This window comes from Vidua chalybeata, chromosome 16 (genome assembly GCF_026979565.1).
Source record: "Vidua chalybeata isolate OUT-0048 chromosome 16, bVidCha1 merged haplotype, whole genome shotgun sequence".
Lineage (NCBI taxonomy): Eukaryota > Metazoa > Chordata > Aves > Passeriformes > Viduidae > Vidua > Vidua chalybeata.
This window is the reverse complement of record NC_071545.1, coordinates 2719872-2736972: the sequence shown is the minus strand read 5'-3', so window position 1 is coordinate 2736972 and position 17101 is coordinate 2719872. Positions and strand designations below refer to the sequence as shown.

Genomic DNA, 17101 nt, shown 5'->3' with positions numbered 1-17101 from the left:
GTGGGCGGAGCTTTACAGCAGTGGGCGGGCCTTCAACGCGGCGCGGCGGGGCCCCGCCCTTCCCTTAGCCCCGCCCCGTACCCTTGAGCCCGGCACAAGATGGCGGCGGCGACCCTCGCCCGCCGGATCGGCCGCTCAGGTGCGCCCCGACCCCGCCCCGACCGCTCCCTGCGGCGGGCTCGGCGTGTCCCCGAGCCCCCGCTGCCTCTCTGTGTCCCTCCCTTACCGTCAAGGTGCTCCACGTGTCCCTCTACCGTGGGTTGGGGTGTCCCTGTATCCTCTCTGAGCGGGTCAGGGTGTCCCCGTGTCCCGCCCTGTCCGTGCAGAGCGGTTTTGGGGAGCGCACCCCACACTTGTGGGGGCTGTGCTCTTCCCGTCCTTACCTGTCTGTGTCCCCCAGGTGTGCTGCCCTTGTGCTGCCGCCTCCCAGCGTGGGACAGGGCCACCCGGCCGCCCCCCAGCCCCCTGCAGCCGCCAGGCCTCCCGCTCGCCCCGTGTCGTTCCTTCAGCAACAACAAGATCCAGGTGGAGCTGGACGAGAGCTCAGGTACGGCGGGTGGCACCTCTGCGGTGTCAGCCTCAACCCACGGGCATTGTGGGGCACAGGCAGGGTCCCTTCCACCCCTGTCCCATGGCATGTGTGCCTCTGGGCATGGAAAGTCAGCAAAGCCCCAGGTGTTACAGCTACAGCTGCTTAGGAGCCTTGGGGAGAAGTGTTGGGCTTGGGAGTCTCACCACTTGTGGGCACTTCAGGTGGTTGGTGCTACAGACAGATCCTGGTTGTTATTGTCCCCTGCTTGTGCATTGTCCCCTCTCTGGGGGTCCCAGGTTTGGGCACCTGGTAGAGTGGCAGTGCTCTGTCAGGGAAGAGCTGTTGGGAATTTCTGTGACCTGGCTACCAGGAATAGCTGTCACAGGGCCATGTCCCTGCACTGAACAAAGGCACCTGTTCTTGTGGCTTCCCAGGTCCTGCTTTCAGGTGCCTGGGTGCATCCTCGTGCTGTTCCCAGCTGGGCATGGCCGCAGCACCCAGGCTAAGCACTCAGGGAGAACCTTTTGGGTCGGGTAGTGCAGTTTGGGCAGGGACAAGGGCTCAGAGCCCTTCCCATGGTGCTGACAGGCTCACAGCAGGTGTGTGACCCCCTGGACACAGGCTGGGTGCTGTGGCAGAAGCTACAGGCTCGACCTTCCCCATTGAGCTGAGAGAGAAGGGAACGGCTGGGCTTTGGGACACGTGGCGTGCCCCCACACATGACCTGGTCTGTGCTCCAGTCCACCACCTGCTGAGTGACCCTGGCTTGTGGGTGGATCTGGGCAAAGACAGGACCTTGCTCTTGGCTCTGCTGCTCTGGAAGCTTTTAAACAGCCAGGAGTGCAGTTGAGTGGGAGTGGGAAGACACAGTTGGGTGAGGGAAACAGGGAGGTGGGTGAAACTCCTCTGGGCAGGGTGGTGTGAGCTGCTGCGGGGGTGGTCTGATGTCCCTGTGCTTACCCTGCACAGGCGTTGCCATGATGAAGTTCAAGAGTCCCCCAGTCAACAGCCTCAGCCTGGAGTTCCTCACAGAGTTTTCCATAAGCCTGGAGAAGCTGGAGAACAACAGGGCCTGCCGGGGTGTGATCATCACCTCTGTAAGTGTTTGCTCCTGTTTGGTCACTGGTCACTGGCAAGGGAGGGCCCCCAGGCACCTCGGACTGGCTCATGGAGGAGGGGAGGAGGCTCTTGGAAGGGCCATGATCTTTCTTCTGTGCCCTTTTGTAGCAGAAAAATGACAACCAGGTGTTGTGCTTTGTCTTGAAAATCAAATTTGCTTATCTGCCGACCTGCCACATCCTGTAACGTCTCCTGGCTCACCCACAGGGAGCTGCTGGGAGATGCCAGTGCTAATTTTCAGATGTGGTGTGGGGACAAGGTGGTGCCTGGCAATGAGACAGGACAGGTTTTGTGCTGTGTGGCTGATGTACTCACATATGGACCCTCACCCTGTCCTGCTTGTGTTGCAAGCAGAGGCCCAGCACTGCACGCTATGGTAATGGGATAATCCAGGTTGTGGGAGAACTGGGAAGATATTTTCAGAACCCCAAAAGACCCTGATTTATATCACACATTCATCACTTTCTGTTGCTCCAACTACCAGGCTGAGAGCTAAAGGGGCCTTCCTTCCCTGTGACTCTCAGTGACCTCTGTCTTTTCCCAATTCCAGGCTGTCCCCAAAATATTCTCATCTGGCCTGGACATCACCGAGATGTGTGGGAAGAGCTTAGAGCACTACACCGAGTTCTGGAGAGCCGTGCAGGAGATGTGGCTCCGGCTCTACGGCTCCAACATGGTGACAGTGGCTGCAGTCAATGTACGTCCTTTGGGCCCACCTTCCTCAGGGTGGAATTGTCACCTGCTGTGGCTGCTCCGGGCTGTGTGGGCAGGGACAACTGAAGAACCAGGCTGAAATTCATCCAGGGATGTATCTTGTTGGGGCGTTCAGACAAAACTCGTGTCTGTCAGTTCTGTGGGGTGTGGGAAGGTATGGGAGCGTGGGATGCTGCAGGCTCTGTGTAAGCTGCAGGCACTGCTGGGTTACATTTCAGCATTTGCAGCAGGTTTTGCTCCTCCAGCTGGGACTCTTGGCCAGCAGAGAAGTGCTGCTGGAGTCTCCGTGTCCATGGCTGGGTCATTATATTTTTGGTGTCTTGTTTTCGTTTTCCAGGGTGGTGCTGCCCTGGCAGCTCACGGTGGTGTTTGTCCACAGCCCCCCATTGAAGGCACTTGGGTTTTCTCTCAGGCATCCTGTGCAGGGCTGAGCAGCACTGAGACATGGAAAAGATGGTCACAAATGGAAGGGAAATCTTCCCTGTGAGGGGGGTGAGGCCCTAGAACATGTTGCCCAGAGAAGCTGTGGCTGCTCCATCCCTGGAAGTGAACAAGGCCAGGCTGGATGGAGTTCTGAGCAACCTGATCTAGTGGAAGGTGTCCCTGCCTGTAGCAGGGGACTGGGAATGAAATGGGCTTTAAGGTGCCTTCCAACCCAGACCCTCCTGTGGTTCTATGAAACCCTGATAAACATCGGAAATCTTCTTTAGGACTGTTTCAAATCGGGTGATCAGAAACTTGGGGACATCTGCTCTATTTTCCTGGTGTCTTCTGTGCTCTGGAGTGATCAGCAAGGCTGGGGGGTGTTTGTAACCGTGTCCTGGACTCACTCTGTCCTTCTCTCTGCCAGGGGTCCAGCCCGGCTGGGGGCTGCCTTGTTGCCCTGTCGTGTGACTACAGGATCATGGCAGAGAACCCCAAATTCAGCATCGGCCTGAACGAAGCCCAGCTGGGCATTGTGGCTCCCTTCTGGTAGGCCAGTGCCTCCCACTTCTAGTATCATGTGTAGGTCTCTAGAAAGAATTCACCTTCAAGGAGTTAATTAGTCAGTTCAGCTGGTCATGGCAGTGTGGTTTGTGTGTCAGGGGTCAGGTATTTGCAGCTGCAGGAGATGACACCTCATTTCTGTCCTGTCCTGCAGGTATCTGAAAAGTTTTCAGGCTGCAGAATGTCCTCACATCCTTCACCAACAAAGACCTCAGTTCTGGCCTTGCAATTAACTCCAGAACGAGTGCTGGGAGATCTCGTGTGTCAGGCTGTCTGGGAATAGACATTTCCTGGGTACACACTGGGTACCTGCAAAATCCCACGGTGTGGAGATCTCTGAAAGCACAGGGGCACTAAGACACTGATACACAGGCCCTTGTTTGCCCTAGGAATGTATAAATATACTGTTGGGAAGGAGCTCTCAGTCACAGCAAGTGAGTACCCACAGGCACTGAGAGTAAAAAGAGCAGTTTTCTTACAGAGGAGAGGGAACTCTCTTGGGGTACTACCAAAAATGGCTCTTCTCACACCATTTTCACATTGTGACTGAACCTGAGCAGTGGAACCAGGATGCTCTCAGAGCCCTGAGCCTGGGAGTGGGACCAAGGTGCTGTCAGCTCTTGATGTCTGGGTGAGCTGCCCCTGAGCATGGCTTTCCCTCTCATCTCTTGCAGGTTTAAAGACACATTTGTGAATGTTGTGGGACACCGAATTGCTGAACGGTCACTCCAGCTGGGCTCCCTCCACCCTGCACCTGAGGCCCTCAGGTTGGGCCTCGTGGATGAGCTGGTGCCAGAGGAGAAGCTCATGGAGAAGGCTGCAGCTGTCATGGCACAGTGGCTGGCCCTTCCTGGTAAACCTCTGGCAGGAGAGGAGAGGACCTGGTCTGAGTGGGAAGCACAGATGCCAGGGCTGGTACCTGGGAGCTGTGTAACAGTTTCCATTGAAAGGGGAGGTTTGGATTGGCTGGGAGGTAGGAAAGTTCAGCCCAGCAGTTCCAGCACCCTTGGGCTAATGGAGAGGGACACTGTACTAATGTTCAGGGCACGTGGCCCCAGCTCAGCTCATCCTGCCAGCCCTGCTGAGTCAGTCTGGAGGTGTCTGAGATCCACAGACAAAGCGAATCTCTTTCTGTCAGTGGAGGTGTTAGCCCAGGAAAGCTGCCATGGAGCTGAGTGAAGAGGCTGGGTGAGAGTTCCTGGGTGGCTGCCAGGCTGCTTTTGTGGTCTGAATCAACTCTTGGCATTCTGGATGGCAGTGATGGGGGTGTGGATGAGGACAGGCACAGCACAGGCATCGTGTGTTTGGGCTGCTCCACGACTGCAGCACAAGGTTCCTGGGCTGGGAGAGGGCTCTCCACAGACCTGAGCTGTCCCAGCCCATGCCACCTCTCGTCCCTGCTGTCCTGGTGTTAGAGTGACACCTCACCCCCCAGACTGGGGAGCATATCTCAGCTGTGCCCTCTCCTGACTTCCAGGAGGTCCTGTGCAGATCCTTCCTCTAAAGCAGAACTGTGTCTGGGTGGAGGTGGCTTCAGCACTCGGGTGCTGGAGCAATTCGGAGTTCCCAGTGTGTGGATGGAGGGGGTCAGTCCCCATTTCATTGTCACTAAGTGCATTAATAAAACGTCTGTGCAGCAGATGTGCTGCCACATCACTGCACCTGGCTCTGTGAGGGTGTAAGCAGATATGTGCTCGAGGCCTCAGTCAGCTCCACCAGCCCCTGCTGCTCCAGCAGCATCCACATATCCATGTGGAATGGCACAGGCCCAGGGATGAGCTCGAGGGAAGTGTTGCTGGCTTTTGTACAGCATGGTTGGCAGGAGCAGACTGTCTTGCAGGGATTGAAGGAGTTGGTTCAGGGGAGCTTAGAGCCACAGCAGTTTCAAATAAGAAGGAATTTTGTTTGGTTACTGGTTTGTATTGGAGGTGGATATTGGGCTCTGGAGGGCACAGAGAGAAGGAGGTACACAACTTTCTGTCATCTTTGCTAGTAGATCAGTCATTTCCCAATTGAGCAGTACAACCATAATTTATTGTATGAGAATTTATCCAGTTCAGCTCCCAGCTGGTGGGTTTTTCTTACTCCTTTCCCTGCTGCTTTCAAGAGCACTTTGCAGTGCGAACTATGCCATTAGACCTGCATTTGGTGGCATTGAGAGCTGGTCAGGGGTGAGAACAGGGCGTGTTCCTCACCCTTGCTGTCCTCTCTGCAGACCATGCCCGCCAGCTCACCAAGACCATGATGAGGAAGGCGGTGTTGGACCGCCTGGTAGCTCACCGGGAGGAAGACATCAAGAACTTCATCAGCTTCATCTCAAAAGAGTCCATCCAGAAGTCCCTTCGCATGTACATGGAGATGCTGAAGAAGAGGAAGAGCTGAGGATCCAGCTGGTCCCTGGGAGGTCGAGTCACCCTCTGAAACGCTGCAGTAGCTGTTGGTCTCACAGCGAAGCCACCTGCAGTGCCAGCAATCGGTGACGTGCCACCCGCTCCCACAGCTGCCCAGCTGCCTCTTCCCTTTGTGCCTGTAGAGTGCCTGACACCACTGCTGCCTTCCCCAAGGGCAGGGAGAGCCCGCCCAGCCCCCCAAGGAATGGACAGGGACAGGGTCTCAACACGCTGTGGCCTGAGCCTGATGGTCCTTGGATGTCCTCCCTCCTGTCCAACAGTTAATCGTGGAACGAGGTTTGTCAATAAATCTTCAATGAGGTAGGAGATGGATGCTTTGTTCCATGGCTTGTCTGTGGTCGCTGTGTCCTGGCTGGTGGCCTGTCCCCAGGATCTGGTTCGTGGCTGGGGGGGTCTGGGCACAGCCAGCTGCCATCCTTCTCCAGACCGGTATCTGGGGCAGCCCATGCACACAACTTGTGGATGGGGCTGAGTGGAACACCTTCGTGGGGATTGGTGGTGGGAGCTGGAGCTGGATCCTGGTCTGTGGCTGCAGGAGGAGCTCAGGCCGCCAGCTTCACCTCGACTGGGTAGTGGTCACTGACTGCCAGGGCCTGGAGGAGGGCAAGAGGTGGGAGATGTTCAGTGAGCCACTCACCCCTTGCTGTGCTGCTGGGGCTCACAGGGCAGTCAATTACCCTGCCAGAACCTTCTGCCTGCTGTAGAGGGCACACTGTCCCCAGCCCCAAGACACTCAACACACAAGGCTCTCATGGAGAGATGCCTAGTTGTGGCTTGGGGTGGGCACTGGCAGGGGGCCACCTCCCCTCCAAGGCCCCATGTCTCATCTGGGGCCTCTGTGCCAGTGATGGGTTGCTGAAGGTTGGCTTGAGTTACCCCATACTTTGAGTCCTGGCCATAGAAGACAATAAAAAGCCCTGTGCATCTCTTCTCTTCCCAACGGGGACCCCCAAATCCCCTGTCCTGTTTCCACCCTTGGATGCCTTGTCACCCTGAGCCCCTTGAAGAGACAAGGACAGCCCTGCAGCCTGGGCCAGCTCAGCTTTGGTACCTCCTAGACCCCAAATGTGTGATCCTGGCTCACCTCCTCCTGGTCCAGCTGGAAAGCACGCTGGAAATTGTAGATACCAGCTGAGTTGGACAGGATGCTTCTCTTCAGCTTGTTGCCACACACCACGATCCTGCAGGGGAGATGTGGGTGGATGGTGGGTGCCACTCCTGCCCCTGCTGGCAGTGCAGGACAGGCAGGGGGCCACCGGGATGCCAGGGAAGGGGACAGTGGTGCCATGGTGGCAGCGCTGACCTGTCATAGGCACAGTCTGACTTGCCCACGGTGGTGTCAGCGCTGTCGGGGATCAGCCACTTGAAGATGTCGCTGGTGCGCAGGCGGATGGATGACCAGTCGCTCGGCTGGACGTAGGAGCAGTCAGCATTGAAGTCCCCCAGGAACATCAGGTTCTGCAAGGGAGATGGGAGATGTGGGTGGTGGGCTGTTCCTGCCACCAGCCCTCCCATGGTGGTGGCAGGGACCACCCTGTCACGGGGCAGGAACAGGGTTCTCACCCCACCACTCCTGCACCAGCTGCGCTCGCCTTGAAGCACAGTCCCAGTGTGGGTCAAACAGTCCCTGGGGCTCAGTGCCCAACCTCTGTGTCCCCCCAGTGCTGGTGACACTCACATCAGTCCCCCACTTGTTGATGATGGCCAGGTAGATGTCGTAGAGCGCATCAATCTCAGCGACAGCATCGTGTGGGGCCGAGTGCAGGGGCACCAGCACAAACTCCTTCACCTCTGCCAGGGGAGAGGGATGTCAGCCCCACAGCCACCCCATGCCACAGCCCATGGCCACTTGTTCCCCCACTTACTGGTGCTGGGTGCTGAGACTCTCAGGATGAATGGCTCCCGGCTGAAGACATCCTGGGGGTCCTCATATTGGTAGGTGTCCACCACAGACACAACGTCTGTCCTGTGGCAACAAAAGGATGGTGACCCGGGGACTTGGCACAGCCCCTGTGTCCCCTCCGTGGTGCTGGTGGCCCTGCAGTGCCATGGCACAGGCTGCAGCACTGCCAGCCCCATTACCTGTAGATAAACAGGTACATCTCCTTGTAGTTCTCCCGTCCCAGGGGGCTGCTGATCTCGTAGTCGTATGGGGATGTGGATGCGCTGCAGAGACACAGAGGCAGGACAGTGACATGGCTGGGACCATCTAGATTGGCTTCGGCGTGTCCAGGAGCTGGGTGGCCCCAGGGTTTGCACCAGCTGGTCCTGCCCTAGAGTCCCTGTGGGTCACTGTGCTCTGGTTGTGGGGTGACATGAGGCATAGCAGCTCTGAAGCCCCCAGTGCCTCTTCCCCAGGCGGCTCCTTGGGCACAGCATGACATGGGGCGGCTCCTGCCACCCTTTCTCTGCAGGGACATTCCTCACCTTCATTTGCAGCAGACCTAAATTAGGTCAGTGAGCAGCCTGGGGCTTTGAAGCACCCAGCGTCACCCTCCCTGCCCTGGCTGCTTTATGGCCATGCTGGAGGGGACACGGAAGGGGCGAGGACATGGGCTGGGCACACCTGCTCAGGAGCACTAGCTGCCTTTCAACACGGCGGCAACAGCTTCCGCATGGACCCGAGCCGTGCCCTCTCCCAAAATTGGGTCAGCACCCAGTTGGTGGAGGGGCTCCCACCCTGCTGTGGCCAGTTTTAGCCTACCTCAGCAGCCCCTTTTCCTCCTAGGGTGCCAGAACCACCCCCTTCAAAGCACCGTGCACTGCTGGGCCCATCCTGGGGTCCCCCTGCCATTCACAGGGTCTTGGGGTGCAAGGTCTGCCTGTCCCTTCCTCCCCCTCTCTTGCTTCTGCCCTGTCCTGTTGGATTTTGGAGTCAGAGCTTGCCAGAGCTGTAGTTCCTTTCCATCCTGCATGCTCTGGTGAGCTTACAGCTTTCAGAAGGGATTTGTATCACTTGTATCCCCATTCCCTTCACTGGGTTATTCCCAGTTTTGTTTTCAGTGCCTCCTCCTTGCCCCAGCACGTTTCTCCTATTCTTCTTTCCAAAAATAAACTCTCTGTTGATGGACAACTTTTTTTTGCCTCTTACTGCTCAGGCAGCCTGGCTTTCCCTGCTGGTGCTGCCATCCCTGTGCCAGTCCCTCTTGTACCTGTTGAGCTGCTCCATGAGCTCGGTGACGGCGCTGAGGTCGGAGTCGCGCACCTCCTGCACCAGCACCACGTCATAGCGGCGCAGGACCTGCAAGGCCGACAGGGACAGCTCAGGGTGAGTCTCCCACCCATCTCCCAGCCAGGGACATGGTTCCAGCTTCAGCACCATGGGGACTTGCATGTCCCTTGGGGCCAGGGCAGATGTTCCCAGGGACGGCTCAGAGGGACTGTGGGTTGTGCCTGACACCCCACCACATCCACCCAGGCCATCCCCAGCACTGTGATGCCATCCTATCCTCAGCCACATCCCCACATCTCTGGCACAGGAGCCCTGTTGGGGTCTGTCCCAGCACGCAGTCCATCCCCATGGTGCGCTGGCTGCACTCACGTTGATGATGATCTCTGCCACTTCCTTGTTGGACATCTTGGTGTCACCGAAGGCCTGGATGTTGAAGGCACCGATGCGCAGCACGGCAGTGGCTGGGCACAGGAGAGCCACAGCCAGCAGGGACAATTCCAGTGTCACAGTCCCCATTCTTCCAGGATCAATGCTGGGTCACAGGGGTGCAGGGATGGGAGATGAATTCGGAGCACTATTTTGGATTTGGAGTAGAGGAAAAAACATGTAGATCCTTCCAAAGCCCTGGTGTGTGGGCATTGCTCAGAGCACGCTGCAGAGCTGGTGTGGGCAGTCTGCCAGCTCACCAGTCCCAGAAGATAAATTCTGTCTCACTGCTGTGAGTCTGCCTCTTCCAGCTCCAGGGATCACTCACCTCCACTCCCCCACCAGGATGTCTTCACTGCCTACAAGCCCCATCCACCACTGCCAGCATTCCAGGCACCCCAGGCTGTTCCATATCCTTAAACTGCACCACAGCCCCCACTGCTGGGGTAAGGGGCGACTGACTCCTCATCCCAACTCGTCCCAGTTCCTCCCAGTCCCACCTGGCTGGCAGTCGAAGGCGCTGAGCCTGGACCCGTCCTTACCTCGCCGAACGCGCAGCACCTCTGCCCTGCCGGCAGCAGGATGGGCGGCTTTATTGGCAGCGGAGGTGCCGGCAAAGCAGGATGAGTCGGACACCCCCGTGGGGGTTTTGACATAACTTTGAGCTGCTTCCCACATTGGGAAACCAAAAATCCCACAGGGCGACAGGGTGGGGCCAGCCCAGCCATCCCTGTGCTGACACAGCAAAGGACAGACAGGGAGACTTGGAAATGCTGGGGCATCCCTGTGGGACTGGATGGGTATGTGGGACTTGGGGGGCTGCCATCTAGGGTGGCACCTGGACCACAGAGTGGGCACGGTGGCCAGGCAGGAGGTGAAGGGCGCTGGCCTTAATTGGGTGACTCAGACAATGTAAATGTAATTAGAGGGAAGAGAAGGAAATGGCCAGTGTCTGGGTCAGGCAGGTGAGCACCACCAGCCACGACAAGAGGGGATGGCTGCGAACCCCTGCAGCAGCCCCAGTGTCACCCAGAACAACCCCACTGGTGACCCAAAGTAGCCCCAGGAGGGCTGGCATTCCCCATGCCCGTCCATGGCATCACCACGGCCCATGACATCACTCCAGGATGACAACGGAGCAGCTGGCTCTGATGGCTGCTCGTGCCAGGACTTGCCAAGCTCTCATGTGCACCGCCAGGTTTTGCATCCTCACACCCAGTCTCGGGATGAGTCCCATGTCCCTCGGTGCTGTGTCGGCACCGAAACCCCCTGGGAAGCACCAAGCCCCCTGGGAACTGATTCACATCCTCCCTGCACCCTGTCAGCGCCCTGTCAGCAGCCCTGCAGCCAGGCAGGCTCTGTCAGGATGTGGCCCTGTGAGCTGGTAGAAGAGCATCCTGCATCCTGGAAAGCCTGGAGCCCCCCAGCCCCTTCCCAGAGTCCCAGCTTTTGCCACCATCAGCTGAGAGGGAAGCAGTGCTCACCACCCCATGGGTCCAGGTCTCTTGATGGCAGGAGGTCCCCCAGCCCTGGGGCTCCCTGGCAGGGGGCTGAGGGGCCGTGGAGCCAGGGGCTGCTGGGGATACTGAAGGGACCTCCCTTCCAGAGTTGCAGAGGCAGGAAAAGGCTCATTTTTAATAGAAGCAGAAAGCAAAATACTTCCACAAGAGCCCAAGGACTCCTTGTAGAGACAGTGGGCAGCTTGGCTGGCACGTGGCGCGTGGGCTCCCACGAGGGATGCAGGTGTGTGCTGAGGTGTCCTGGTGGCCACTGGTGTGGGGACAGGCTCAGTAGGCTTTCAGGGTCACCTCCACTGGGAAATGGTCACTGACAGCCAACGCCTGCATGTGAGGGAGAGCAGAGTCACCTTGACCACAGTCAACTCATAAACCCTTAGCTCATATACCACTGCCACTGTCATGGCTGACTGGGACCCCAATGCTCCACTCCAATCCCCAAAATTTAGACCATACCCCAAAATGCTCAATCTGGAGGGTTGATTTGGTACAACAGCTGGGGTCAGGCTGCTCTTAGGTGCACCCTTGGGAACAGAGAGCACTCCCAGCTCCCTCCCAGGAGCTACGGTGGGGCAGATCCTAATGCTGGTAGGCTCATGCCCCACCCAGCCCCTCACTCACATCCTTGATCTGGAGGTGGAATTTCTTCTGGAAGTTGTTGACGGTGGCAGAGCCAGGTTCAATGTCTTGGCGCAGCGCGGTGCCGCAGGTGACGATGCTGCCGAGGCATCACGGTGGGAGGTTAGTGCCCGTCAGTCCTCCCCGTGCCAGCCCCCCGTGCCAGCCCTGGCTGCGGCACCCACCGGTCGTAGGCGCAGTCGGTGTCGGCCACGGTGGTGTCGGCACTGTCGGGGATCAGCCACTCGCAGGCACGCAGGGAGCGCAGGCGGATGGACGGCCACTGGGAGCTGGTCACGTAGGAGCAGTCAGCGTTGAAATCACCCAGGAAGATCATGTCCTGCAGGGCAGAGCACTGAGTCCCTGCCCACACACCTTACAGGGCAGCGAGGGCTCCCTAAAATCTTAAGGGAGATTTCTTAGTCTACAAACGCCCCGAGGTGACTCAGTGTGCAGGGATAAGCCCCCAGGAACGGCAGGAGGGCCATCCAGCAGCTCCCTGCCTGGAGACTGCTGGGGTGGCACCTGCTCTGATGGGTACAAGAGGCCTCCCGTGGGACATGTTCGTCCCACCTGGCTGCCCTGGGGAGCAGCCACGTTCCCCAGTGCTGCTTACTTCAGTCCCCCACTTGTTGATGACATCGGTGTAGACATTGTAGAGCGCATCGATCTCCTGTGCTGCGTGGCTGGGCTCAGAATGCAGAGGCACCAACACGAACTCCTGTACCTCTGCTGGACAGCTGACCATCAGCCCCTGGCTGGGCTGCAGCCAGGGAATGGGAACCCCAGGAAACCACCCCAGGCCAAGCCCCAGCTACTGGCCAGGAAAAGCAGTTGAAGGGAAAGGATGTGTTGAGTTTGATGCTCTGCCTGTCCCTCATACTGGAAATTCCAGTGGGGAGCTGCATGCCTTTGTGCATTGTTTGGGGTTTACTGCTTGTTTCCCATTAGCATTTGCAAGCCAATATGGTTTTGGGCAGGAGATGGGATGGTGTGTATGCCCTGAGGAGGTTCTCAGGAGGTGGAGGTGATAGCATGGGGTCAGCAGTGGAACAAAGTGGGAAATGGGACATGATGGGAGATAGAAAGGATGGGGGATGACAGGTGATAGGAGATGGTACATGATGGGAGATGGCACCCAGCCAGAGGAAGCAGACGGGATATGGCACAAGATGGGAGGTAGCAAATATTGGGATGAAGGACACGATGGGAAGCAGCTGGAGATGTGAGATGGCACACAGCTGGAGAGAACTCCTGGTGGGAGATGACAGGTGATTGGTAGGAGATGGCACATGGTGGGAAACAGCAGGCATTGCTGGCCATGCTGGGCAGGGACATGGACCCCTGGGCATCCATGGGTGGGACCCTGGTGAAGGGTTGCAACCCCCCTATGCTTGGCAGGCACAGCTCTGGGCTCAGCCCTGCGTGGAGGGGACCCTGTGCCAGGTCTGGGCATCCCCCAACATCGGCTCTGCTCACGCGTGGTGGGTGAGGAGAACTTCACAATGAAGGGCTCCCTGCTGAAGGAGTCGTTCCCACAGGGTTCACAGCCATCATCGTAGTAGTAGCTTCCCAGCACGGAGACCACGTCTGACCTGAGGGAGGAGAGCAGGGCAGCCCCCAGCACTGCTCCTGTCACAGCCAGGACCCCTCAAAGGTACCCATCCCCTTTGGGGGCTGCTGGGGAGGGCAGCAGGTGACGCCTGGCAGCACCCCTACCTGTAGATGAAGAGGTACTGCTCCTTGTAGCTGGTCCGACCCAGGGGGACGCTGACCAAAGAGCTATATGGGTGCTTCCCAGCACTGGGAGCAAGTTGTGGAGAGGGTGAGAGGAGGCTCCTGGTGCTTTCCAGCATCCACCAGGCTCCCTCCAGCTGAGACAGAGGTGCCCTGGCATGGCTGGAATCCATCCCAGAATCCCCTTTGCAGTCACTCCCACACCAAGCCATGGGGTCACCTGTTGAGCTGGTCCATGAGGTCATTCACGGCACTCAGGTCGGCATCCCGGACCTCCTGCACCAGAACGACGTCGTACTCCGACAGGACCTGGGGGACAAGCTCAGAGCTGCTCTGCCCTGGCCAGGAGCTGCTCTGGGGGCACCTGTGGTTGCCTGTTCTGGGCTGCAAAGGCTCCCAGGCTGGCAATGGGAGGGCAGCAGGGACCTCAGGGCCAGGGAGGAGACCCCTGTGTTGGTGTGCTCTGGCTTGGAAGGGCCCTGTGTGTCCACCACCCACCTACCCAGCAGCTGCTCCAAGGGAGGAACCTGGGCAACATCAAATTCACCCAGCCTTGACTGGGGACCAGCAAGGGTGGAGATGGCCTGAGGTGGGAGATGGTGATGGGGAAAGAGCAGATGGGTGGGTAGATGAAGGCTTGGATGGATGGATGGATGGATGATGGATGGATGGATGGATGGATGATGGATGGATGGATGATGGATGGATGGATGGATGGATGGATGGATGGATGGATGGATGATGGATGGATGGATGATGGATGGATGGATGGATGGATGGATGGATGGATGATGGATGGATGGATGGATGATGGATGGATGATGATGGATGGATGGATGGGATGGATGGATGGATGATGGATGGATGGATGGATGGATGGATGGATGATGGATGGATGGATGGATGATGGATGGATGATGGATGGATGGATGGATGATGGATGGATGGATGGATGGATGAAGCAGGTGTCCCACTGCCCAGGCTGGCTGCATCCCAAAGAGCAGAGCATGTCCAGGCCTGCTCCTGCCCCCAGCACTCACAGAGACGATGATATTTGCGATGGTCTGGTTGGACATCTTGGTGTCCCCAAAGGCTTTGATGTTGAAGGCACCAATCTTCAGTGTGGTGGCCACATGGAGCAGGAGAGCTGCGACCAGCAGCGACAACACCAGCCTTGAGGTTGCCATCCTGTGCAGAGGTGCAGGAGGGGCTCAGCCCACCTGGCTGGAAGAGGGATTTGGGACAGACAACAGGGATGACCAGGGTATTCCCACTGGCCATACTGGTTTCACTGGGAGGCAACTCTTTTCTAAAGGGACCACCAGGATGCAGGGATTGTACCTCTGTTGCCTCATCCTACCTGTCCCTCCTGGAAGGAGGCCAGGTTACTCACAAGGCTGGAGCGGAAAATTCCCAGCAAATAAATGCCATTTCATGGTGACACAGAGCAGTCACTTCCTCATTCCCCATGAGGAAGAGCTCAGCCTGGGCACCTCTTCTGGCCTGGGATTGGTGGCAGTGGCCAGGGACCCCAAAATCCCTTGGCTTGTGCCTCTCCCACCTTTCTCTGGATCAGTGCCAGAGACCCCAAAGACCCTACAGCAGCTGTGCTGGGACAGAGCAAGGAATAGATCCTCCCTGAGACCCCTCCCCACCTTCCTCACTGCCTGGAGCATCCTCACCTGGGGTAACCTGCCCCTCTCCTGCCCTCCCATCCCCCAGCAGTGCCCCTGCCCCATCCTCACCCAGGCTGGCTCCTGCAGGACCCTCTGCAAAGGCAGTGCTGCAGCTCCCACCCACGGGGAAGGCGTTTGGGAAGTATTTCCCGTGGCACTTGACTGCCTCGAGGTAATATTTCACCAGCGTGTGGGACCTGAGCCCTGAGCCCTGCCCAAGCCTGGGTACCTGAGTGCCTGAACTCACCCAGAGCCTGATAAACAGGCTGAGAGGACGGACAAATGCTCCAGCTTTTGGCACACCAAATCAGCCTGGGGAAGGATTTGCTGGCCTTGGGCTCACTTTTCCTTCTGGGGCAGCTGCTCTAGTTAAATCCTCACTTTTCCCACTTGCACTCCTGCTCCAAACTCTTCCCTCTAACACCACAGACCCTTCAGCTGGTAACGCAGCGATTTGGCAATGCCATGATTTGGTCATGCCAAAAATTGCCCAAAGGCCCATAAATCCTCCCCACTCCTGGAGAGCACAGCAGCCTCCAAACCTCCCAGGCAGAGGCACCTACAAGGGGCATATTCATCCCCGAGCTGCACCCAGGCTTGGCCCAGCAGAGCATTGTGGTAAAATTGAGCTGGAGGAGATGACACTGTCAAGGGAAGCTCCTGGAGGTGTGGGAAGAGAGGAGAGGAGGACCTACCTTTGATGTCGTCCAAGGACTCTGGAAGGGGAAGGATCTGCACCTGCATTTATGGAGAGGGACACTCTCTCCTTGCCAGGTGGTTGCCCAGCCAAGGATCATGTGAGGCCGCAGGCTCCATATGGCATTTTCCACGGAAGCAAAGGTCTGCTCAGTGAAAAAAGAGCTCTTTCAACCTCTGCCAATGCCTCCCACCACAGGTAAGGCCGAGAAGGGATTAAAATGCCAACAAGAGCTCTACAAGGTGGAATGAAGGCCAGAGATATCTAGTGGGGATCAGTAGCTTCCCAATATGTGGCATGGGCAGCTCTCACTCATCACCAGATACAAATTCTCTTTAAAAGTGTTTATTTCACCAACACAAATCATTCCCATCCAGCATCCCACATTTCCAACAAGCTGTGAGTGTGCTGTGGCCAGCAGGAGCCATCCCAGTGTGGTCTTTGGGTGTGAGGCCAAAAGTCCCAAAAAAATGGCAAATCCCTGCCATGGTGCCCATCCCCAGACCCTCCCCAGGAGGTCACCTGGCTCAGGGCCTGTCCCTGGGAGGGCCATGCAGTGCTGGGGGGTGGCAACCCTCCACCCCAGCCACTCGCACAGCTCACACAGCGCTGTCCCAGCGGCCTTGGCTGATGTCCCTGCCTCCAGAGGCAGCTGCCGTGCTTCCCAGGAGAGCCCCTGCAGGGTGCAGTGATTCTCAGGGGCTGGAGGGCCTGGCAGCCTCTCCCCTGGAGCCAGGCACCCTGCAGAGAAGGGGTGCTCCCCGCAGTGGGACCAGGGCTGGACCTAGAGCCGCCACAGGCTCCCCAGGTTGGACCCAGGGCCGGGTTTCCCCAGGCAAGACCCTCCATGGTCAATCCCTCTTCAGGTCAGGAACCCCCCCAGGGGCCAGACCCAGGACTAAGACCCTCCTGAGCCAAGGTCCTCCAGATCCCGTCTCACCCAGGCTAAGACCCCCTCAAAGAAGAGTCCCAGGGTTTAACAGCACTTCTGGGCCAAGACCCCACAAAGATCAGACCCTGTTCATGCCAAGACCCCCAGGGCTGGAGCACCCTCAGGGCCAATACTCCCCCCACGGTAAGCCCCAGGGCCAAGACGCGCCCAGGACCAGTTCTCTCCCAAGTCAAGAGCCCCTGAGTCAGACCAAGGAGCAGCCCCCAGGGCCGATATCCCCTCACCAGACCCCTCCATGCTGAGACCCCTTGACTCAACCCCAGCACCAGCCCCTGGGGCCAAGATCCCTCGAGGGCCAAGACCCCCTCAGGCCGAGGCTCCTCCCAGGGTTGGGCCCGCCTGTCTCAGTCGCCCAGGGCGAGCTGTCGCCCGTGTCCCGGTGCCCGGTGCCCGGTGCCCGGTGCCCGGTGCCCGGGCCCGCCTGGCTCCCGGCCGAGCCCCCGTTACCCCCGGGGCGGGCCCGCCAGGGGGCGCTGCCGCCGGCGGCGGCGCGTGACTGTTTTTGTCCCGGCCGGGCCGCCGTAGCGCCCGCCCGTCCGCGCC

At 58.3% G+C, this 17101-nt stretch overlaps 3 protein-coding genes across 3 annotated transcripts; 1 reads left to right on the top strand and 2 right to left on the bottom strand.

Moving 5' to 3' along the window:
- The first annotated feature begins 54 nt into the window (after positions 1–54).
- On the top strand, positions 55–6075 carry ECI1 (enoyl-CoA delta isomerase 1). The gene is made up of 7 exons (XM_053957812.1): positions 55–139; positions 401–547; positions 1502–1629; positions 2202–2348; positions 3216–3337; positions 4027–4205; positions 5568–6075. Exons 1-7 carry the CDS (start codon positions 100–102, stop codon positions 5732–5734), a joined length of 930 nt encoding a protein of 309 aa, XP_053813787.1. The 5' UTR covers positions 55–99; the 3' UTR covers positions 5735–6075.
- Positions 6076–6167: 92 nt separating this feature from the next.
- LOC128796296 (deoxyribonuclease-1-like 2) lies at positions 6168–9451 on the bottom strand. The gene is made up of 8 exons (XM_053957813.1): positions 9305–9451; positions 8916–9004; positions 7846–7929; positions 7629–7729; positions 7442–7554; positions 7067–7221; positions 6848–6944; positions 6168–6356 (listed from the first exon to the last, which is right to left on the bottom strand). Exons 1-8 carry the CDS (start codon positions 9449–9451, stop codon positions 6306–6308), a joined length of 837 nt encoding a protein of 278 aa, XP_053813788.1. The 3' UTR covers positions 6168–6305.
- A 1518-nt stretch (positions 9452–10969) lies between these two features.
- On the bottom strand, positions 10970–16355 carry LOC128796256 (deoxyribonuclease-1-like). Its single transcript, XM_053957740.1, has 10 exons — positions 16129–16355; positions 15605–15751; positions 14274–14457; positions 13454–13542; positions 13216–13299; positions 12976–13091; positions 12113–12225; positions 11682–11836; positions 11500–11596; positions 10970–11202 (listed from the first exon to the last, which is right to left on the bottom strand). The coding sequence occupies exons 3-10, from the start codon at positions 14418–14420 to the stop codon at positions 11149–11151; spliced, it is 855 nt and encodes a 284-aa protein (XP_053813715.1). The 5' UTR covers positions 14421–14457; positions 15605–15751; positions 16129–16355; the 3' UTR covers positions 10970–11148.
- Positions 16356–17101: the final 746 nt, after the last annotated feature.